General features: G+C 39.3%; 1 protein-coding gene across 5 annotated transcripts in view; it reads right to left on the bottom strand.

Moving 5' to 3' along the window:
- Positions 1 to 17,429, bottom strand: part of NAF1 (nuclear assembly factor 1 ribonucleoprotein) — a 63,055-nt gene that overhangs the window by 33,944 nt on the left and 11,682 nt on the right. For 2 of the 5 annotated variants that reach the window (XM_070608547.1, XM_070608550.1), the window contains 3 exons: positions 16,986 to 17,031; positions 9,669 to 10,853; positions 6,600 to 6,774 (listed from right to left, as the gene is read on the bottom strand). In XM_070608547.1, the coding sequence (XP_070464648.1) occupies positions 6,600 to 6,774; positions 9,669 to 10,027 (534 nt within the window). In that variant the 5' untranslated portion in view covers positions 10,028 to 10,853; positions 16,986 to 17,031. Of the gene's footprint in view, positions 1 to 6,599; positions 6,775 to 9,668; positions 13,068 to 16,985; positions 17,032 to 17,429 lie in introns of those variants that run through there. The other 3 variants (XM_070608541.1, XM_070608569.1, XM_008541701.2) reach the window with 2 other exon arrangements.

Below are 17,429 nucleotides of genomic sequence, written 5' to 3'. Positions count from 1 at the left end.
ACAACTTAAAAAATATTTTAACCGCATGTAATCAAAAAGACAGTGCATTAATACAGAAATTACATATTAGAATCAAACAAAATTACTATGATTCTGGATAACAGATACTCACAGCTATGGCATTAAAGAAATACAAGGTGCTAACTGCACTTCTGAAATATCCACCAAAGAGCAATCATTCCCTGTGTTATAAGGATATTATCATATTCTGATGCTCAAACATTGGCATGACCTACAAGGTGGCTCCGTTAAGCAAAATAATCAGATGAGTAGCACAGAACATTAAAAGTTCACCCTATTAAAAATTAAACCGGAGTTACACCAGTCAAAAATGGGTCCCTAAGACTTCCAGCACAAAAATGGAAGGAGCTAATGGGTTAAAAACAGCCCTCTGAGAAGGTGATATTCTTATTTTACAATGACCTTGACTTTCCTAGCTCTTTGAAGCTTATTATTGGACAAGAAAAAAAAAATCAGTAATTTGATGATCTTCTGAGGCAAAATTATCTAAAGAACCTTGATTTGGGTTTTCACTCACAAGTATAGAAAAAAAGCAACAGAGGGTGGTGGAAAAGGAATCAAACATTCCAAATGGCAACTAATCATTTTTGATGCTAGGAGAATTTTACGAAGTGAGGAAAGTGGAATGAAATTATCTGACCACTTTTCTCATATTACCCAAGAACAGAGGACATGCATATGGCAGCCAATTACCTGATGCTATTAGTTGAGCCTTCACTGTTCAGATATGGTTGGAAAGTAGGATCCAATCCCTGGAGTACTGAGAGCCATGATTGGAAACTTTATTTTCCCTACAGCTGGCAAAACATATTGGAAAAAAGAATGAATTAGGTCTGCAGACTGTGTGTCAACTATGACCACATATAACACTTAGACTAATTCATCAACTTCTCCAGGGGAAGTACTTTTACAACGTTCCACTGAACTCAGCTACTTCTTCAGCTATCACCAATAAGCATTAATGGCCCTTATTAATTACTTTATTGTATACGACACTAAACTTAGATTCAGCCTAGCCCACTAACTATTTTCACCTAAAAAATAAAAGTCAACGCTTCTTTGAAGTGTCTTCATATTTTTTCTTTAACTGATACAATGTTCTCATCCTGTTTTTCTCTAAAATTACTGTCACAGAAACAAAGTTCATACGAATACCTTCAAAAGGTGACTCACAAATATAAAAGTAAAATAAAATTATAATCCATGTCAATAAGAAAAAACCTGCAACGATGAATATGATGTAAGTATTATCTTTTATGTTAACTGAGGAATCCATTCTTCATCAAATCTAAGACAATGATTTTATATATCATGAAGATAAAAGCACCACGAACAATTGCAAAATGCCATAAATTATTAGTTCCAACTTCTCAGAAATGTTAAAGGGTGAAAAAAGTGTCCATCTTAGAACTGACAACATTAGCTGTATGGATGCTACACGAGTGAGTGAATGAATAAACAAACATTCCCTGAGCCTGTACTACGGAACCAACACTAGGAATACGACTGTCACGCAACAGATTTGGTTCTTTCCTGGGGAAAGTTGACATTCTCACCTGCCACCTTTCCATATATCTCCTACCCATCTTTCAATCTAAGTTCCAGCCATGATGCCTTCCTTGACCAGTGCAAGTTATCTCCCTGCCACTCAATCCTACGGCTTCTTATGCCCAGTCCCCTTCACACAGCACTCAATCCATAATTCTCTGGTGCTTTCAGCATAAGTATGGATGTTCTCTCTCTAGCTAGATCCTCTTCAACAGATGTTTGTCTTTATCCTCTAAAGCAATCAGAACTCACTTATTAAAATCTACTGGGGAATGAAGCAGTCTAATAAATAGACTGTTTCTGTGTAATAATAATCTTATATATATACACACACACACACACAGGACATATATGGAGACTCTGCTGAATAAAACAGTATTTATTCAAAGTTTAAGGAATCATTCATGCTTGATATAAGCTTTACTGAAATAACTTTGTACTATGAAGCACAAAATTTTAACTTTTTCAAAAAATCTGAGCACTATTTGAAGAGTACTGAGTATTAACGAAAAAATATCTCCTTTCAAGTACATAAGCCATTTCCTAAATATGAGGCATTTTGAGAAGAATGTTAATAAGTGCCATCAGTATTCTAAGATACAATGTAATGGTTCCAAATATATCTAGAGTCATAAAAAGCTGACGTTGAAAGAGGCCCACATTTAGGACAAAACTTATAAACCAAGTTAGACTTTGAAAATAACAGATTCAGTCGAAGATGATTAAGTGCAGGCCAAGGTGCAACACAATCTCATAAATGGTGGGAGATCAAAAAGATATAAAATAATCCACTATAACTTCTGACCCTTTGAGGTGGTCCAGATATTTCCATATCCTCATGTTAGGATGTTTTATGATATGTGTCTGCACCACTAGAATCAGAGAGAGAATACAGCATACTCAACCTAACTACAAAGTGCGGCGGTTTTATGATATAATATAGGCAGTCTCCAAATTATGAAGGTAAATTTACCAAGAATTGCCTACAAGCATTACATTTTTTTCTTGGTCATGCTATATTATGTGCATAAATGCATGTTATTATCCCTATCGGACTATTATCCATTTTCTATCCCCGTAAATACTGTAACCATCATTTTTTAAAGTTATATAAAACCTTTCAGGTTTTCAGAAGAGAAAACAATGGGCACTAATTTATAAAATTCATTTCTGATTAAGACTTTGAAATGTCACAATCCCATAAACGTTTTTATGGTTTTAAAATTTTAATTATATCTGATTTATTTGCATGAAGAGTTCAGGGCATAAACAGCTGAGAAAATGTTTCAAAAGAATCTAATTTTCCAATTCACTAAAACACTGAAGAAACCCTACATGGTTTAACGTAGTTCCAAAGTTGAAATATATTCACTGCTTTACATTTACTGTGTAGGTTATATATAAAGCTTCTCAGCATTAAAGAAAGGTGTATTTGTTTAAAAGAATAATTCCACTTCATCAAATTTAATGTCATATATCACATAACTGTGACATTAAGGAAAGAACCAATTAGGACTACTCTCCTTTTCAATGCCTCTAGGACTGACCAATCCCTCTTTTTTATTTTCCCCTCACTCCTTTTTTAATCAAGTCATAACTGTATCTTGTCATCCCAAGGAATTGTTGCCAACTCTGTAGGGGTTAACCTAAAAGAACAAACTCGAGGTTACTTCACTGTAGCTCCCACATACTTACAATTAAAGACTTCCAATAGTTAATGGTTAGATCTCCAGGATCTAACTTTTTAACAACAGAAAAGATTTAAAAAGCTAGACCCAGGAGGGCAATATTCCTGCTTGACAAACAGACTAAATGGAGGTAAAAATTGAGCTCAGCATGCCTGAGTGACAATAGGAAATGGTCTAGAATATAAGACACTCTATAAAGAGGTGGGACATAAAACCAGGTTAAATTGGGCATGTCTATGTTCTAGAGATCTCTAAACATCCAGCACAAAGTGGTATTGTTTGGTCCATTTTATTTATGTATACCTTCCAGCAAAAACAACATGGATAAAATAGTTCATTAGTTTTCTTCAGAATTTCATGTGGAAATTACATTAATGGACTTCACAGAGGAAACAGCTCCACACACAATCCCTGCTGCCTAAGACGACGCTGCAGTAGACCTCAACAAAAGGACACATTCAAGACCAGCTGGAGCTAGTCTTAACAAACAGGGGATGTTTCTCAGAAGAGTGGCTTGTCACTTTCCGGAAAAAACAAATCTAAGCTAAGTAATAGGAATGCCCCAAAAGTCAGCAAAGAAATATAACACCTGTTATACCAGCCTGTTCATGGGGAAGCTGAAAATAGAAGATACTATATTTACAGACAGGGTCACTGAAATTCAGGTATAAGCTAGATGAATCTACAGGTAAACAGAGGAAGTGAGCCTGTAAACAAAGAATAAAGTGACACTCAGAGAACTATGAGACTGTCCAAGAGGCATAGAAAAGCAGCAGCATGGCCATCCTCAATAGCCACCTTAGTTCCCAGTGGCCTTCCTATCCAAGTATGTTTATAGTCAATACCCCTTCTCTTGAGGTTAATTTGAAAGTCTCTGTCGGAACCACAGGAGTCCAACGTAAGTCACATGATAACTGCTTCCAAGTATCTCTCTCTTCCCCTCTAGAGAGGATAACAACTTTTACTGACTAACCAGCATCCCCTTCTGAAATGGAAATACGCCTCCCTTTCCTGTCCCAGAGAACTCACCCCTTGCGTCTGTACGGGGTTGTTAAACCCAACCCCCTTTCTGTCCACTGGCTCTTATACACTCCTGCCTTCATACTCATCCTTGTGCTTTCTCTCAAGCACGCACTTTCCTGCAGACTCTTCATACAAACCCGAGTGACTAGGTGATTCACGCCCAAGCAATCTGAATACCCATTCCACTAGTCTCAATAAATTGTTTAGGCCTGGGTGCCAGGCCCCAGGTAAACCCGTACAAGTCCTCCCCATGGTTTTCATACAAGAGTCTCAGTGGTCAAACTGGCAGTCCCATGAGAAATACCTACTGAGCAACAAAGAAAGAGGCAGAGTCCTAAAGACACTGAGTCCTTGTAGCCATACCATCGTTGGTATTCAGGGCCAAGTCATTCTCTTCTCTGGAACTTCAGAATTGAAGTCCTGAAGGAGTCCTAATATACTCTTTCAGAGCCGAACTCAAAGATTTAGGGCAAACCAAGGAACCCATTACTTTACCTACCTCTAGCAGCAGAGTGGTCTAACGCCCTAGGAACATCTAATAAATTTACTCCCTAATCGTGTAAATATAAAGTAAAGTGAACAGCTAGTCAAGAATGCAAAATTGAAAAATAAAAACTATAATTACCTCCTCCATCCTTCCCAAAGATCCCTCGGAACTGACACAAAAAGGAACAGACCAGCCCACTATTACAAGTTTTAAAAGCTAACATACCTTGCCAGCAAAAATGTACTTTTCTGATATGAGCCACACTCACACAATTCAATAGCACTTCCAGCAATTAAATTTATTTGCCTCTGCTTTATGCTTTATTGACTGTCTCTCTCCACTAGACGCTGTGAGAGCAGAAACCGGAGGGGTCTCATTTACTGCACCTAGCATGTAGCAAGTGTGCTGTAATGGTTTCAGAATGAATGAATGTAAGATGCCTTTTGACTCACTCATCCTACAATCATTTATTACTGTTGACTGAGAACCCGTTACCTGTACAGCACACTACAGGGCACGAAGAGAGCACAAAGATCAGATACGAACTCAGTCCTCAGGAACACAGGTCTTGGCTTCTCTGTGGAAACGCACCCTTTTCGACTTTCTGATGAAAATATGGGCACTCTATCCAGGAAAATATCTAAAAAAATAGACTAAGATTTTGCATTAAATTTCACGGGATTCCCAAGATAAGAATTCCAGATCTAGTAAGATAGATAAGGAAACAATACACATACAAAAGTACCGTGATCCTTTACTTGTTGATTTTTAGACTCTGAGAGAGAATTAAAGTAGAAAGGTGATCAAAACGCAGGGAAAAGACCAAACAAGTCTCTCAATACTTTCAGAACACAATCGTAAGTTGGAAGAATCTTTGTGTAAAAAGACCATCGAGAGCTATCAATGTCTGTAGCACGAAAACATGAATCAATGATGAAGTTGCATGCAAATCCAAGCGTTTTCAAACATGAAGCATAAGTGAGATAGGAAATTTCTCATTACAAGTAGAGAAAAAGAAATACTATTGATAGAAATTGGTGATAAGGTGCCCAATTAGTCAAGGCTTTTAAAGTTTTTTCAAATCATGTATTAAATTATTTCACTGATTTAAGTGTTGTATAATAATTGTAATTAGTGATCATTAAATTTTTAAAAAGCATTAATAACAACTAAACTACATGTGAGGCCAGGGAGAATAAACATGTGGCAATATAGCCTATATTCTGAAATTCTAAGAAGACCTTCCTCTTGGATCATGAGGTTTCAACGAGACTACCATCATCTTCCCAGAGACAGCTTATCGTTTAAGAGGAAATAACCCCAAGAGTTAACTTTACAAACCAAACCTATCAAGTGCCAATAAATACCATTCTACAGTAAGTTTTCTCCAACCATGATAATAAAAACACTCCAAAAACTTCAAGTAAATAGGAATCCTCAAAGCTCACCCCACCTAATTTCACTTTCTACTTCTCTACATGCAATCAATTAAACAAAAGATTTCAATTGCTACTGAGCAAAATTTTCTGACTTGTGGACTCAAAATAAGTTGTAAATCTTTAGGGAAGATAAAAAATGGAAAGCAGCAAGCTAAAGTTGATGCCTCAGCACGAACTATCAAATATTAGAGTTCGAAGCAGCCTTAGAAATGACTCAGATCAATCTTCTCTTTTACTTAAGAAAAACAAGGCATGGCAAAAGTATGCCCAATAAGAAGTTGAGAATAGTCTTCAAATTTATGGAGCAGATACAGGCCAAATGAGATCAATATTAGTACTATAATATATTTTAGAACATGCAAATTAAGTTTAGTAACAAATTTAAGTACTTACATTAAGAAGTAACTCATCTTTTGTTTTAAGGGGAAAATTCTTATTCTCCTTTTCAACTTGGAAATCATCTTCTCCATCTGACAGCACTGGAGGAAACGACACACGAGAGGAAGAGGAAGATGAGGAGGAAGATGAGGAGGAAGAGGAGGAGCTTGAGCTATCTGAATCTGTTTCACTGTAGGGAAGAGAAAGTTGAAAACTTAGTAAAGCATTATTGCAATGGTATTAAAATAAGATTATTCAACCAGGAAATATGTACCTTACTGTTGCTGGCAGATTCAAAAGCTAGCATTTTGAAGTTGACTATGGTATTTGGAAAGCACTCTTTAGTCCATTCATAACATATTCAAAACCCCTGCTATAACCCAAACCCTCTTATTACAAGTTCCACATGCCATTGATCTGTCTGAATATAATTAAGCATGTGACAAATTAGTGACAGAAGAGAGTTCTGGGCAAGGCACTTCTCTGATTAGACACCAAGGACCGGATCACTTAATTGCCAAGAAAGAGTTTCTCCTCAGTCTTCAGGCAACTTGGAAACTCCTCAAAGTTACTAACCTGTTGACCACTCCACTCTCTGCTCCGTTAGCCCCTGACTTCTATAGCAATTCTTATCACCAGTAACTCTCCTCTTAGTTTAAATTTTTTTGCTGGCTACCCTCTTCAGCCCCTTTTATGTGCTGTTTCTAAGAGTTCCGTCCTCATTTTCTCTTCTCTGTACTCTTTTCATGGATAACCTCACCCATTCCAATGAGTTCAATCACCATCCATGTGCAGATAACTCCTAAACCTTCAGCCTTGGTATCTCTAAGCTCCAGCTCTAACCTCTGGCTGCATACTAGCAAACTCTGTATGAATGGCCTACATATACCTTACACTCGCAACAGAAGAAAAAAAGGTGCATTCTCCTTACTGAACCTGTGTCCCTCCTTGAGCTTCTATTTTATTTTACTACTTAGTCTTCAATCCAGTCACTACAGCTAGAAACCTTGGAATCATTTTGAGCTACTCCATTCTCAGTCAATGATAAAACCCTATTTTCGGATTGGTAAACATTACTCCTATTCCACTTCTCCATTCCATTTCCAGGGCTTCCATGAGCTTACTTCACATCCTCACTTCTCATTTGCTTTTCTGTAATAATTGTATAACTGATGTCAATACTAGTTTCTCCCCACAACAATCACCCCTTCATCCTATTGCTGTTACCTTCACCCTCTCATGAACTTCCATCCTAAGATTTTAAAAACTGTCCAAGACTGGACATTAAATATGAGGGAATTATTACTAATTTTATTACATGTGATACTAGCATTGTGATTATGTAAGAGAAGCCCTTAGCAAATACAAGCCGAAATATTTAGGGATAAAGTATCATGTCTGTAAACGATTTTAAAATGGTTCAATAACATATACATGTGAAACTAATAGTTCTGAAATGTTAACAACTGTTAAATCAAGGTGATGGCTCTATGGGTTTACACTACTCTCTCCACTTTTTATCAAGAAAATATTAAAACAGAGAAAACATTAAAAATTTTTCCCATAAATCTACACTGTGTACAAGATAAAGGCTGTGCTCCTTAGCATGACATCTCAGAGCCCCTTGCAATCAGCTTCCTGGTAACCTTCACAATCCCATCTCCTACCACTTCTCACACAGCCTACATCTAGCACAGAAGTTTATACAACTTTCCAAATCCCCTTGCACTTTCATTATCTCAGGCTATTGTTTGTGTTATTTCCTTTGACGGGAATGTCCTCAGTCTAGAGAAATTCCATTTGTCTTTATAGGCTCAACTCAAATATCTCCTCTGAAGCCATCCCCTACCCACCAGAAGTAGAATTACATACTTCCTTCCCTATCTCCCACAGCACTTTCTTCAAACTGCCTACTAAAGTCTGTCCCATACTATACCATAATTCATTGAAAAACAGTCCTCCTAGCTGGATTACGAAGTATTTGAAATCAAGATACTAGCTCTGGCAAGTATTATCCTTCCTCGTATTTCACAGGAAAATAGGCAAATGCCAATTTCAGCACTTGGGCTCAGGAACCCATGAATTTGCAAGTGAACTGCTTCCTGCTATTACTGCATTATGAATCTCTCCCTCTGCCCCAGAGCATTTCCATCAGCATACCAACATTCTGTAGTACCTCTCTTTAATCCCTCCAGCTATGCCCTGATTTCTCCCCTTAAAATTTCTTGAAAGAGTTGTTGACACATACTGTCTCTACTCCTTTATTTCTCACTCAGTCTTTACCCCTAATTTAGCTTCCATCACCATCTGTCACGAGACAGAGGAAGTAGGGCAAGGGTCCTGTCTGTCTTGTTCACCGGGTCAGTATCCCACACAACACACTCAAATAATTCTAGACAATGTTCAGCGTGGTTTAGTAACATCCTACACGCTGAAGTCCCTTCCCACCAGAGATTTCGTATTTATAAGGCACACACAGGATGAGGATGCAGGTGGGGGTGGGGGTGGGGGGCTCTTATAAAACTTATGCAGAACATACAATACTATTAAATAACAACGGTTTGCTAATTTCATGAACACGTGCTCCCCACAAGGAGTCTACGAATTAACAAAACTGTCAGGAGCCAATTTGGAAACACAAAATCCTTTAACTGATCTTCAATTCATCTGCTTCAAAAAACACGAACACACACTAAACTTGATGGGGAAGAAAAAAGTCAGATCTGACACAAACTCTAACCACAAAGGGACCTGCCAAACTGAGTAGTTATGAAAATAATCCAATATGCTCAGGTTTTCCATATTCTAACTGCAAATGATACGATCTACACGTAGGACTTTTCAGCCTACCAAACTGAGGGAAAAAGAGAGATCTGATTGTGAAGCTCACATTCACAACGCGATTTGCTGTGAACAGCGAGGAATGGGCGGTCCGAGCTACGTGTAAACACGTGCGCCCTGAGCTCCAGCGACCTCCCCGCCTCCGGAGCTCACGCGGACACCCTCTCGGCTCCCCGACCCCGGCTCCCCGCGCCCGTAACACAAGCCCTCTCCCCGCAGCTTCGGGACCGGCGAGCATCCGACCTGTCCGAGTCCGAATCCGAGTCCGAGGTCTCCAAGGAGTCTGGGGTCCCCGCCAGCTCTGCAGCGCCCGGGCCGGTGACGCAGTTCCCTGCGGGTGGCAGTTGTGGCTGCGACGGCGGCGCGGGACTCCCTGCCGCCGCAGTGCTCGGCGCGAGCGCAGGTGGCTGCTCCCCGGCCGGCTGAGCCTCGGCGGCCTGCCCAGTGTCCGGGGACCCCTCATCCGACGGTGGTGGCGGCCCTGGCTCTGGGATAGGAACAGGGCCGGGAGACGGCACCTCCTGACCTTGGCCAGCCCCAAGGCCCGTGCCGTGGAATTTCAGAGTTTCCAGCTGAGCAGCGGCGGCCTCCACTACTTCCATGGCGTCGCGCCAGACACCCAGTCAGGCTCCGGTCCTGGGCCCCTGCACAGGCTCGCGGCTCGCTCCGGAAAAGACCAAACCACCTCGGCAGGGAAAGTACCCGCGCCGGGCCCGCCGGCCCGCGTTTCTCTAGCAACTACACGCGGAGCGTCTGCAGACACGCCCCCGCCGTTGACTCAGCGGCACTTCCGGGAGAGCAGAGGACGTAACGTGACGCGGCTGCGCTCACTTGGGGCGGCGCGGAGCCGCAGAGCCTTGGAACTAGATCCTGGGCGGCCCTAGATCCGCCCTTTTCATTGCGTCATCGGAACTCCGCTGACGGTGCAGGACAGGAAGGCTGGAATTTCCTATTGCTCGTTCTGGGCCAATTTGACTGGAAAGGAAGATTTGAAGGAGAGCTTGTAGGCCAGGTTAGACGCCTGATTGTGCGAGGCTCTGTACATCGGAAACTTGAGCCAGGAAGTCCTGAGCAGACACTTCTAGCAAACTTCTTTAAAGTTAAATGAAGTTTGATCGATAGACTGCAAGCACGTTGACCATTCATCTCAAAAATATCACTACTACTGCTCCATTTTTTTTAATCCGAAGCACTCTCAAAGAGAGCAGTAACGGTGGACGGAATTTTGCTGCTTGTTGATGTTATGCTGATGTCTCTTGTAATTGATGCTGCTTCATAGAAAGGGTGGCTGGGACTAAAATGCAGTAACTTAGCCTGAGAAATCATTACTCTGTATCATAAGGAAGGAAAGCAAAAAGTTCTTAGGATTGAGGTAGAGATCAGAATTTTCTAGTTTCCTATTAGAACTTCAATTTGATGCATCAGCCCCTGTAGTAGTAATAAATAATCATTGTTACCATTTATTAAGCATGCAGATGTGCCAAGGACTGTACTAAATATTTTATCAGTTATTGACTTAGAATTTATTGTGTGCCCTCCATAGTAATAGACCTTCTTAGAAATTTAAGACGAGTAATACATAATCTCTGGTTTTAAGGAGGTTACAACCTAATTGAAGTAAAAAGATCAATCCATGGGAGATAACTAGAGAGAGATTTGAAATGTGGAATAGAAGATGCAAGTTCAGCAGTAATCGGAAGTTAAGGAAGATTGTATCATGGAAATCCTCCAAAGAGAAGCAGGAATTTAAACTTAAATACTATTCACTAATGCAATGATTAAGCAGAGCTCAGTGTTCCTGGCTAAAAAGACCCACGTTCAAATCTCAGCTCTACCATTTCTTTGTTGGTGTAACTGTGGCTTTGGGCAGATAGCCTAACATACCTAAATCTCATTTTCCTTATCTGTAAAATGGAAATTAAAATATCTCATTTACTTCATGTGAACATTAATTAAGCTTTTGTACAAGAGAAAGAAATGTCATACACATATTGTGTGCAAAAGTATTTAAGGAGAACAATGCATGAACTTATGAATAAGATGATATTTCAGTGACACTGATCTTGCAGTGATATACAGTATGAATTTGAGAAGAGAAGAAGTTTGAGTCAGAATGACCATCCAGCCAGCCAAAAGTCAATTGCATTTTTCCAGGAATTAAGTGATGAAAGTCTGAGCCAGGGCCAGAGTCAGTAAAATAGAGTAGACGAAATCCTGAACATCATCATCAGAAGAATCAATGTACTCCCAAATTTCTAACTGAGGAAACTGGGAAGAAGTTGGTATTACCAATAAAAAAGGAAAAGTTAGAACAAGATACTGAGTTTATAATGTTGACTTTGTTGATGCAAAAACCAGTAATCAATCTACAGTAAGAACAGAAGAGAGTTTTTTATTCAAACCAAGCTGAGGACTAGCCTGGGAGTGCAGCCTTCACCAGGGGAGAAACCACTCTGGAGAAGCATGGTTTTTGGCACAGTTTACATACCATTGCAGAACAAAGAACATACGTCAAGCATGGCAGGGATATGATTTTTTTCAAGGTGTCAAGAAAATATTTTTGTTACAGATTAGCATGTACTCAGTGGGTTGACATGGCCCTGGCACCATGGGAAGAGAGTCTTATCTGCCATCACAGGAAGGGAGGCATTAATTTTTTTTTTTTGAGGAAGGTTAGCCCTGAGCTAACTACTGCCTGACGTCCTCTTTTTGCTGAGGAAGCCGGGCCCTGAGCTAACGTCCGTGCCCATCTTCCTCTGCTTTGTATGTGGGACACCTACCGCAGCATGGCTTGCCAAGTCCATGTCCGCGCCCGGGATCTGAACCAGCGCACCCCGGGCCGCTGAGAAGCATAATGTGCGAACTTAACCACTGGGCCACTGGGCCGGCCCTGAGAGGCATTAATTTTTATGTTCACAGAGCACCTTCCTGACAGTAGGGTAATGATGGAATGCATCCTTTAATGGTTAAAGCAGAGGTATAATGTGTGTTTGACCGGCCATAAGTCAGACTTCTTTAGTTCACACAAAGTTCAGGCCGAATCAGGTATAAATCAGAATGGCTTCTCTAAATACCTCAATATGTGAAATTTTCTTATCAAGTTTGAGGAAAAATTTAACAGTCAATTGAAAATGCCATAGGCATTTGAAAATATGAGAGTGGAATTCAATAGAGAGGTTATGACCAGAAGCATAGGTCTGCGAACAATTCAAATAGCGATTTGTTCATTCAGTAATCACTTACTTACTACTGTGTGCTATGCACTGCGCGGTGAACTGGGCATGCAGGAATGTGAATAAACACACAGTCGCTGCCCTTAAGGAGCTAACAGTTTAGAAAAAAGATAAGTTGGAAACAAGTGATAAGTACTTTAGTGGAGAAATGTATTATAGTAGAAGCATGTACTACACAAGACGGGTGTGCAAATGGGAACACTAAGGAGAGAAAGTACTGGGAAAGTTAAGGGAAGTTTTACAGTGACTATGACATTTGAACAGGGCCTTTAAAGAGAACCATGACTTTGTTAATCTGAGAAAGTAGGAGAACGTCGTAAGGGAGAATAAATAAGATCATGTAATTTACTGCATAAAACCCTAAATATTTGCAATCACACTTAGAATAAAATCCAGACTTCCTACTTGGGTCTTCAAAGCTCTGCCTGATGTGGCTGCTACTTATCTCTCCAATTTCTGGCTCCTACCGCTTTCCCCTCCCTTGTGCCGTTCATCTCACTGGTCGTCTTGATCTTCGTTCAACACACCAAACTTATTCTTTACATATGGCATTTTGACTTTACTGTTCTCTCTTCTCTTCATATTAATATGGTTCATTTTTTCATTTCACTCGTGTCTCTACTCAGATGTTACACCCTAGATAGAACTTTCCAGACCACCCAATCTAAGAGTATCCCCTAATACCAGTCACTTTCTAGCTCATTCCTGTTTTCTTTTCTTAATTGTATAGTCATGCACTGCATAACAAAGTTTCAGTCAACGACAGACTGCATATACAAAGGTAGTCCCATAAGATTAGTACCGCAGAGCCTAGGTGTGTAGTAGGCTATACCATCTAGGTTTGTGTAAGTATACTCTATGATGTTCACGTGACAAAATCACCTAACAACTCATTTCTCAGAACATCTCCCTATCATTAAGCAACACTTGATTGTACATATCTTCACATGAAATTATCATATGTATTTACTTCTTTATTGTTTCTGTTTTCCCATAAAATTAAGTCTCATGAGCTCAAGATCTTTGTCTAACTTAAAGTTGTCTCAGTATCTAGAATGACAACAAATCCCAAAAAGTTTTTTGATTGGAAGAGCAAAAGAGAAAACGAATAATATAACTTTACGAAACAATCAGGGTAAAGGAGAAATGACTTACAGATGAAGGTACAGATCCAACCTATGTTATTCATTCAATTTAAATGGACCTAGTGATATCTAGCAAATACTACTGGTTTCTAAAAAAATCTCTTTGTCTTTGGGGTGAGGATGGTCTCTGTGTTTCAGGATAAAAATAGCTATACCTCTGCCTAGCTTTAACTAGGTCACTATTTTGCAACTGATACTTTTAAGCGCTTAGATGTCTCAAAATGTCTTGAATTTACCTATTTCCAGAGCCTGCCTCTCTACTGCATTATTTCTAACAGCTGCTAAACCTAGCCTGAAGTCTTTTGCTTAACGGCTAAAAGCTAAAATAACTTCTTGAAAGAATAAATAGTTTATAGGATCACTATTAAAATCAAGAGAGGGTTTGTCTTGAATTAAATTATTAATTAAAAGCCATATTACATTTCAAAGCAAACATAAAAAACCTAAACATGATCTTTAAAATGCAAAAACAAAGTTTATGAGACGACATTTATTTGGAAAAAACCCCAGGATTTTACAAGTTCACCAGTCTCTAATTATAGTGATTGTAAAATTTTACAGAAAGAAAAAAACAGCTGCTAACCAACTCTCAGTGCCATTTGCACTGATTTCCAGTGCCTTGCTACTCAAAACACAGTGGTGAAGGAGCAGCTTAGGCATCACGTGGAAACTTGTTAAAAATGCAGAAGCTCGGGCCCTACTTTCTCGGTCAGAATCTGCATTTTAACAAGATTCCCCACATGATTTGTTTACACATTAAAGTTTAAGAAACTCTGCCCTAATGGCCTTATGAGAGCGGGAAACATCCCAGGACTATTATAGTTTTTGAAAGTAAAAAAGAATGAAAGCGTTTTCCAAGAGAAGCTTAAGTGCTGGACCATTGAGTCTAAGCTGAATAGACTGACTCTCATTGTCTGTTGATACCTCTATGTGGATGCCCCACAAGTACCTCAGACTCAAATCCAAAACGGATCTCAGCATCCTTTTCCCCATACTTCCCTTCCTTTATCTCCTATCCTGGTAATGCTACCAATATCTACCCAGTCGCTTGTTATATACTAAGTCTCAGCCTCATCAATGCTGTGTTATTTAGTCCAAGTCACTTAATTTTCTCTGTCGAATATTCGTTCACTCATTCATTTAATAAATATTCACCAGGCAACACCTTCGTGTCAGGTGCTGTGTTAGGTATTGGGAATAAAGTGGTAAACAAAACAGAAAAGGCCCCAGCGCTCAGAGAATTCCCAATATAAATTATCAACTTTAAATGATGAGTCACCAGAGTAGAGTTCCATAGACCCTTTAAGAGTGCATAAGGAGCCAGTGAAGGTGAGGGTTAGGGAAGGGGGAGACTGGCATGCCAGATCTCTTAAACATGTTGAGTTTTAAGTAAGATTTCATCTGAAGAAAGGGTTTAGAGGCCAAAAAAAAAAAAAAAAAAAGGAACATCCAATAAATTAAGACCTTAGGCAGTTTCTAGAAATATCATTTCACAGCCTTTGTTTTTTGTTTCCAATTTTTTTAATTCAGGAATTTATATAGATAAGACATTGATTTATCTTAATTTATTTCTTGTTTAAAAAGACATGAATTGACACATGTACAATTCAGTTAGAAGCCAACAATGCCCTTATTAAATGGAAATGATAATATTTTCTAGTATTTGTCACATAATGATTAGAAGCAGTGTTTATCACTCCCTCCACTTTGGGCATTTGTACCATTCTTATATTTCTCCCCTTTCTGCTTTATTTTTGTTTTCTTAGTTTTATTTTTGACTCTTCCTCCACTTTCTCTTAACTGTCGGTGTACTGATCAGTTTCATTTGTCTCTAATCTATCCTCTACACTCTTGCCAGAATAAGATTTCTTAAATGCAAATCTCATCATATAATTGTTCTAGCTTGAAACCTTTCAATAACTCACCATTGTCTTAAGATAAAAGCAAACTCCTGAATATGACGTGAAAACATAGAATTATAAGTCAGCCACCCAAGCGATGATGGGAAAGAAGATGGTGTTGTCAAGATAATTTTAACCAAAGCATGGAGACAGGGAAATGTTGGACTGGTTCAACTTGGGCTGAAAATTTTGTGATTTCTACATTCAACACACTGCTCTCAGATATATTAAAATATGCTGGATGTAATCTTCTAATACTTGAGGGTTCTTGACAGTAGAAACTATAGACTTTGTCTTAGACTGCCCTGAGGACTCCACATGCATTGTTGTTGACCCTTAAAAATGATCATCTATCTATTGTGTTAGATCATCCTCTGCTCAAACCACTAGAACCCTGCTTTTATGGCAGGTGTATTAAAGTCCCCCTAACCACATCATACCTGATTAAGCACACCAGCTGGTATCAGCCTTCCAGGGGCTCTTCCAAGCTCTCTTAGGACAAATGTACATTCCCACTGCCACTGCTACTAGAACAACCACCAGATGAACCATGCGAATCTGGTCCTTGAAGAATGTCTCCAGGAAAACTAAGCCTCTAGGCGGAATTACAGGGTTACCGCTTTCCCTGAGGACAGAACTCACATATACCTAACTGCTATGGACTGAATGTTAGTGTCAATGCATATGTTGAAAATTCATATGTTGAAATCTAATCCCCAATGTAATGGTAGTAGGAGGTGATTACATCATGAGGGCAGAACCCTCACAGCTGGGACTAGTGTCCTTATAAAAAAAAAACTACCCCAGAAAGCTCTCTTGCTTTTCTGCCATGTGAGATTAAAATGAACAATCCGTAGTCTACATACAGGAAGGGGGCTCTCATCAGAATCCAACCATACTGGCACCCTGGTCTTGGATTTCAAGACTCTGGAACTGTGAGAAATAAATTTCTGTTGTTTGTAAATCACCCATCTACAGTACCTGGTTATAGCAGCGCAAACTGACTAAGACACCAACACTTCATGACATAGTTGCAACAGGATATTAAATTGGAACCTTTGAATGAAGCAGCAGAATACACACAGTACTGCATTCAAGGAAGTGTGAGACTTCCTTGCATGCAGAATTTCAAAGAAAATAGCCAAAATTCATTTAAACCCTCCTACATCAGAAATATGAAAAAAATAGAAGGACAGTCAAAGGATTTTATGAAGAAGGTTTTGGAGGAGAAAGTTGATGGACTGTTGTGATTTTCCCGCCCCCTGCCTTAATCCCCCTTACCTCTTCTCTCTGCCATTTCCCATCAGCACAGGAAGGACCAAGAAACCTGAAATGATAAAAACCTGAGAAAGGAGGAGAAACAGCAGGACAGGATAAAAGAGAAAAGAAAGACCACATCCCCCTTCCTACTTTCAGTAGCCAGCTCAAAGAAGGCTAAAGCTGGAGGGAAGTGAGAAGATTTTATGTTGAAATCAGATTTAAAGTTTTGATTATTATCTAGGACATATTGCATTTCAGAGTTGTGACTATGTTGTCACTTTATTTATTTATTTATTTTTTAGTTCTTAGGTGATTTTTCATTCATTTCAGTTTTGAGATACTTCATTCTGCTGAGGCAGTAGCAACTGAATTTGTCAATAAATTTCTTAGATTCAGAAATGAGCCCTGAATTTTACAAATCACATTCAAGCATTGTATTGGGATGGCATACAAATTAACATTATT

This window comes from Equus przewalskii, chromosome 2, assembly GCF_037783145.1.
Source record: "Equus przewalskii isolate Varuska chromosome 2, EquPr2, whole genome shotgun sequence".
Taxonomy (NCBI): Eukaryota; Metazoa; Chordata; class Mammalia; order Perissodactyla; family Equidae; genus Equus; species Equus przewalskii.
This window is presented reverse-complemented; position numbering and strand designations above follow the sequence as displayed.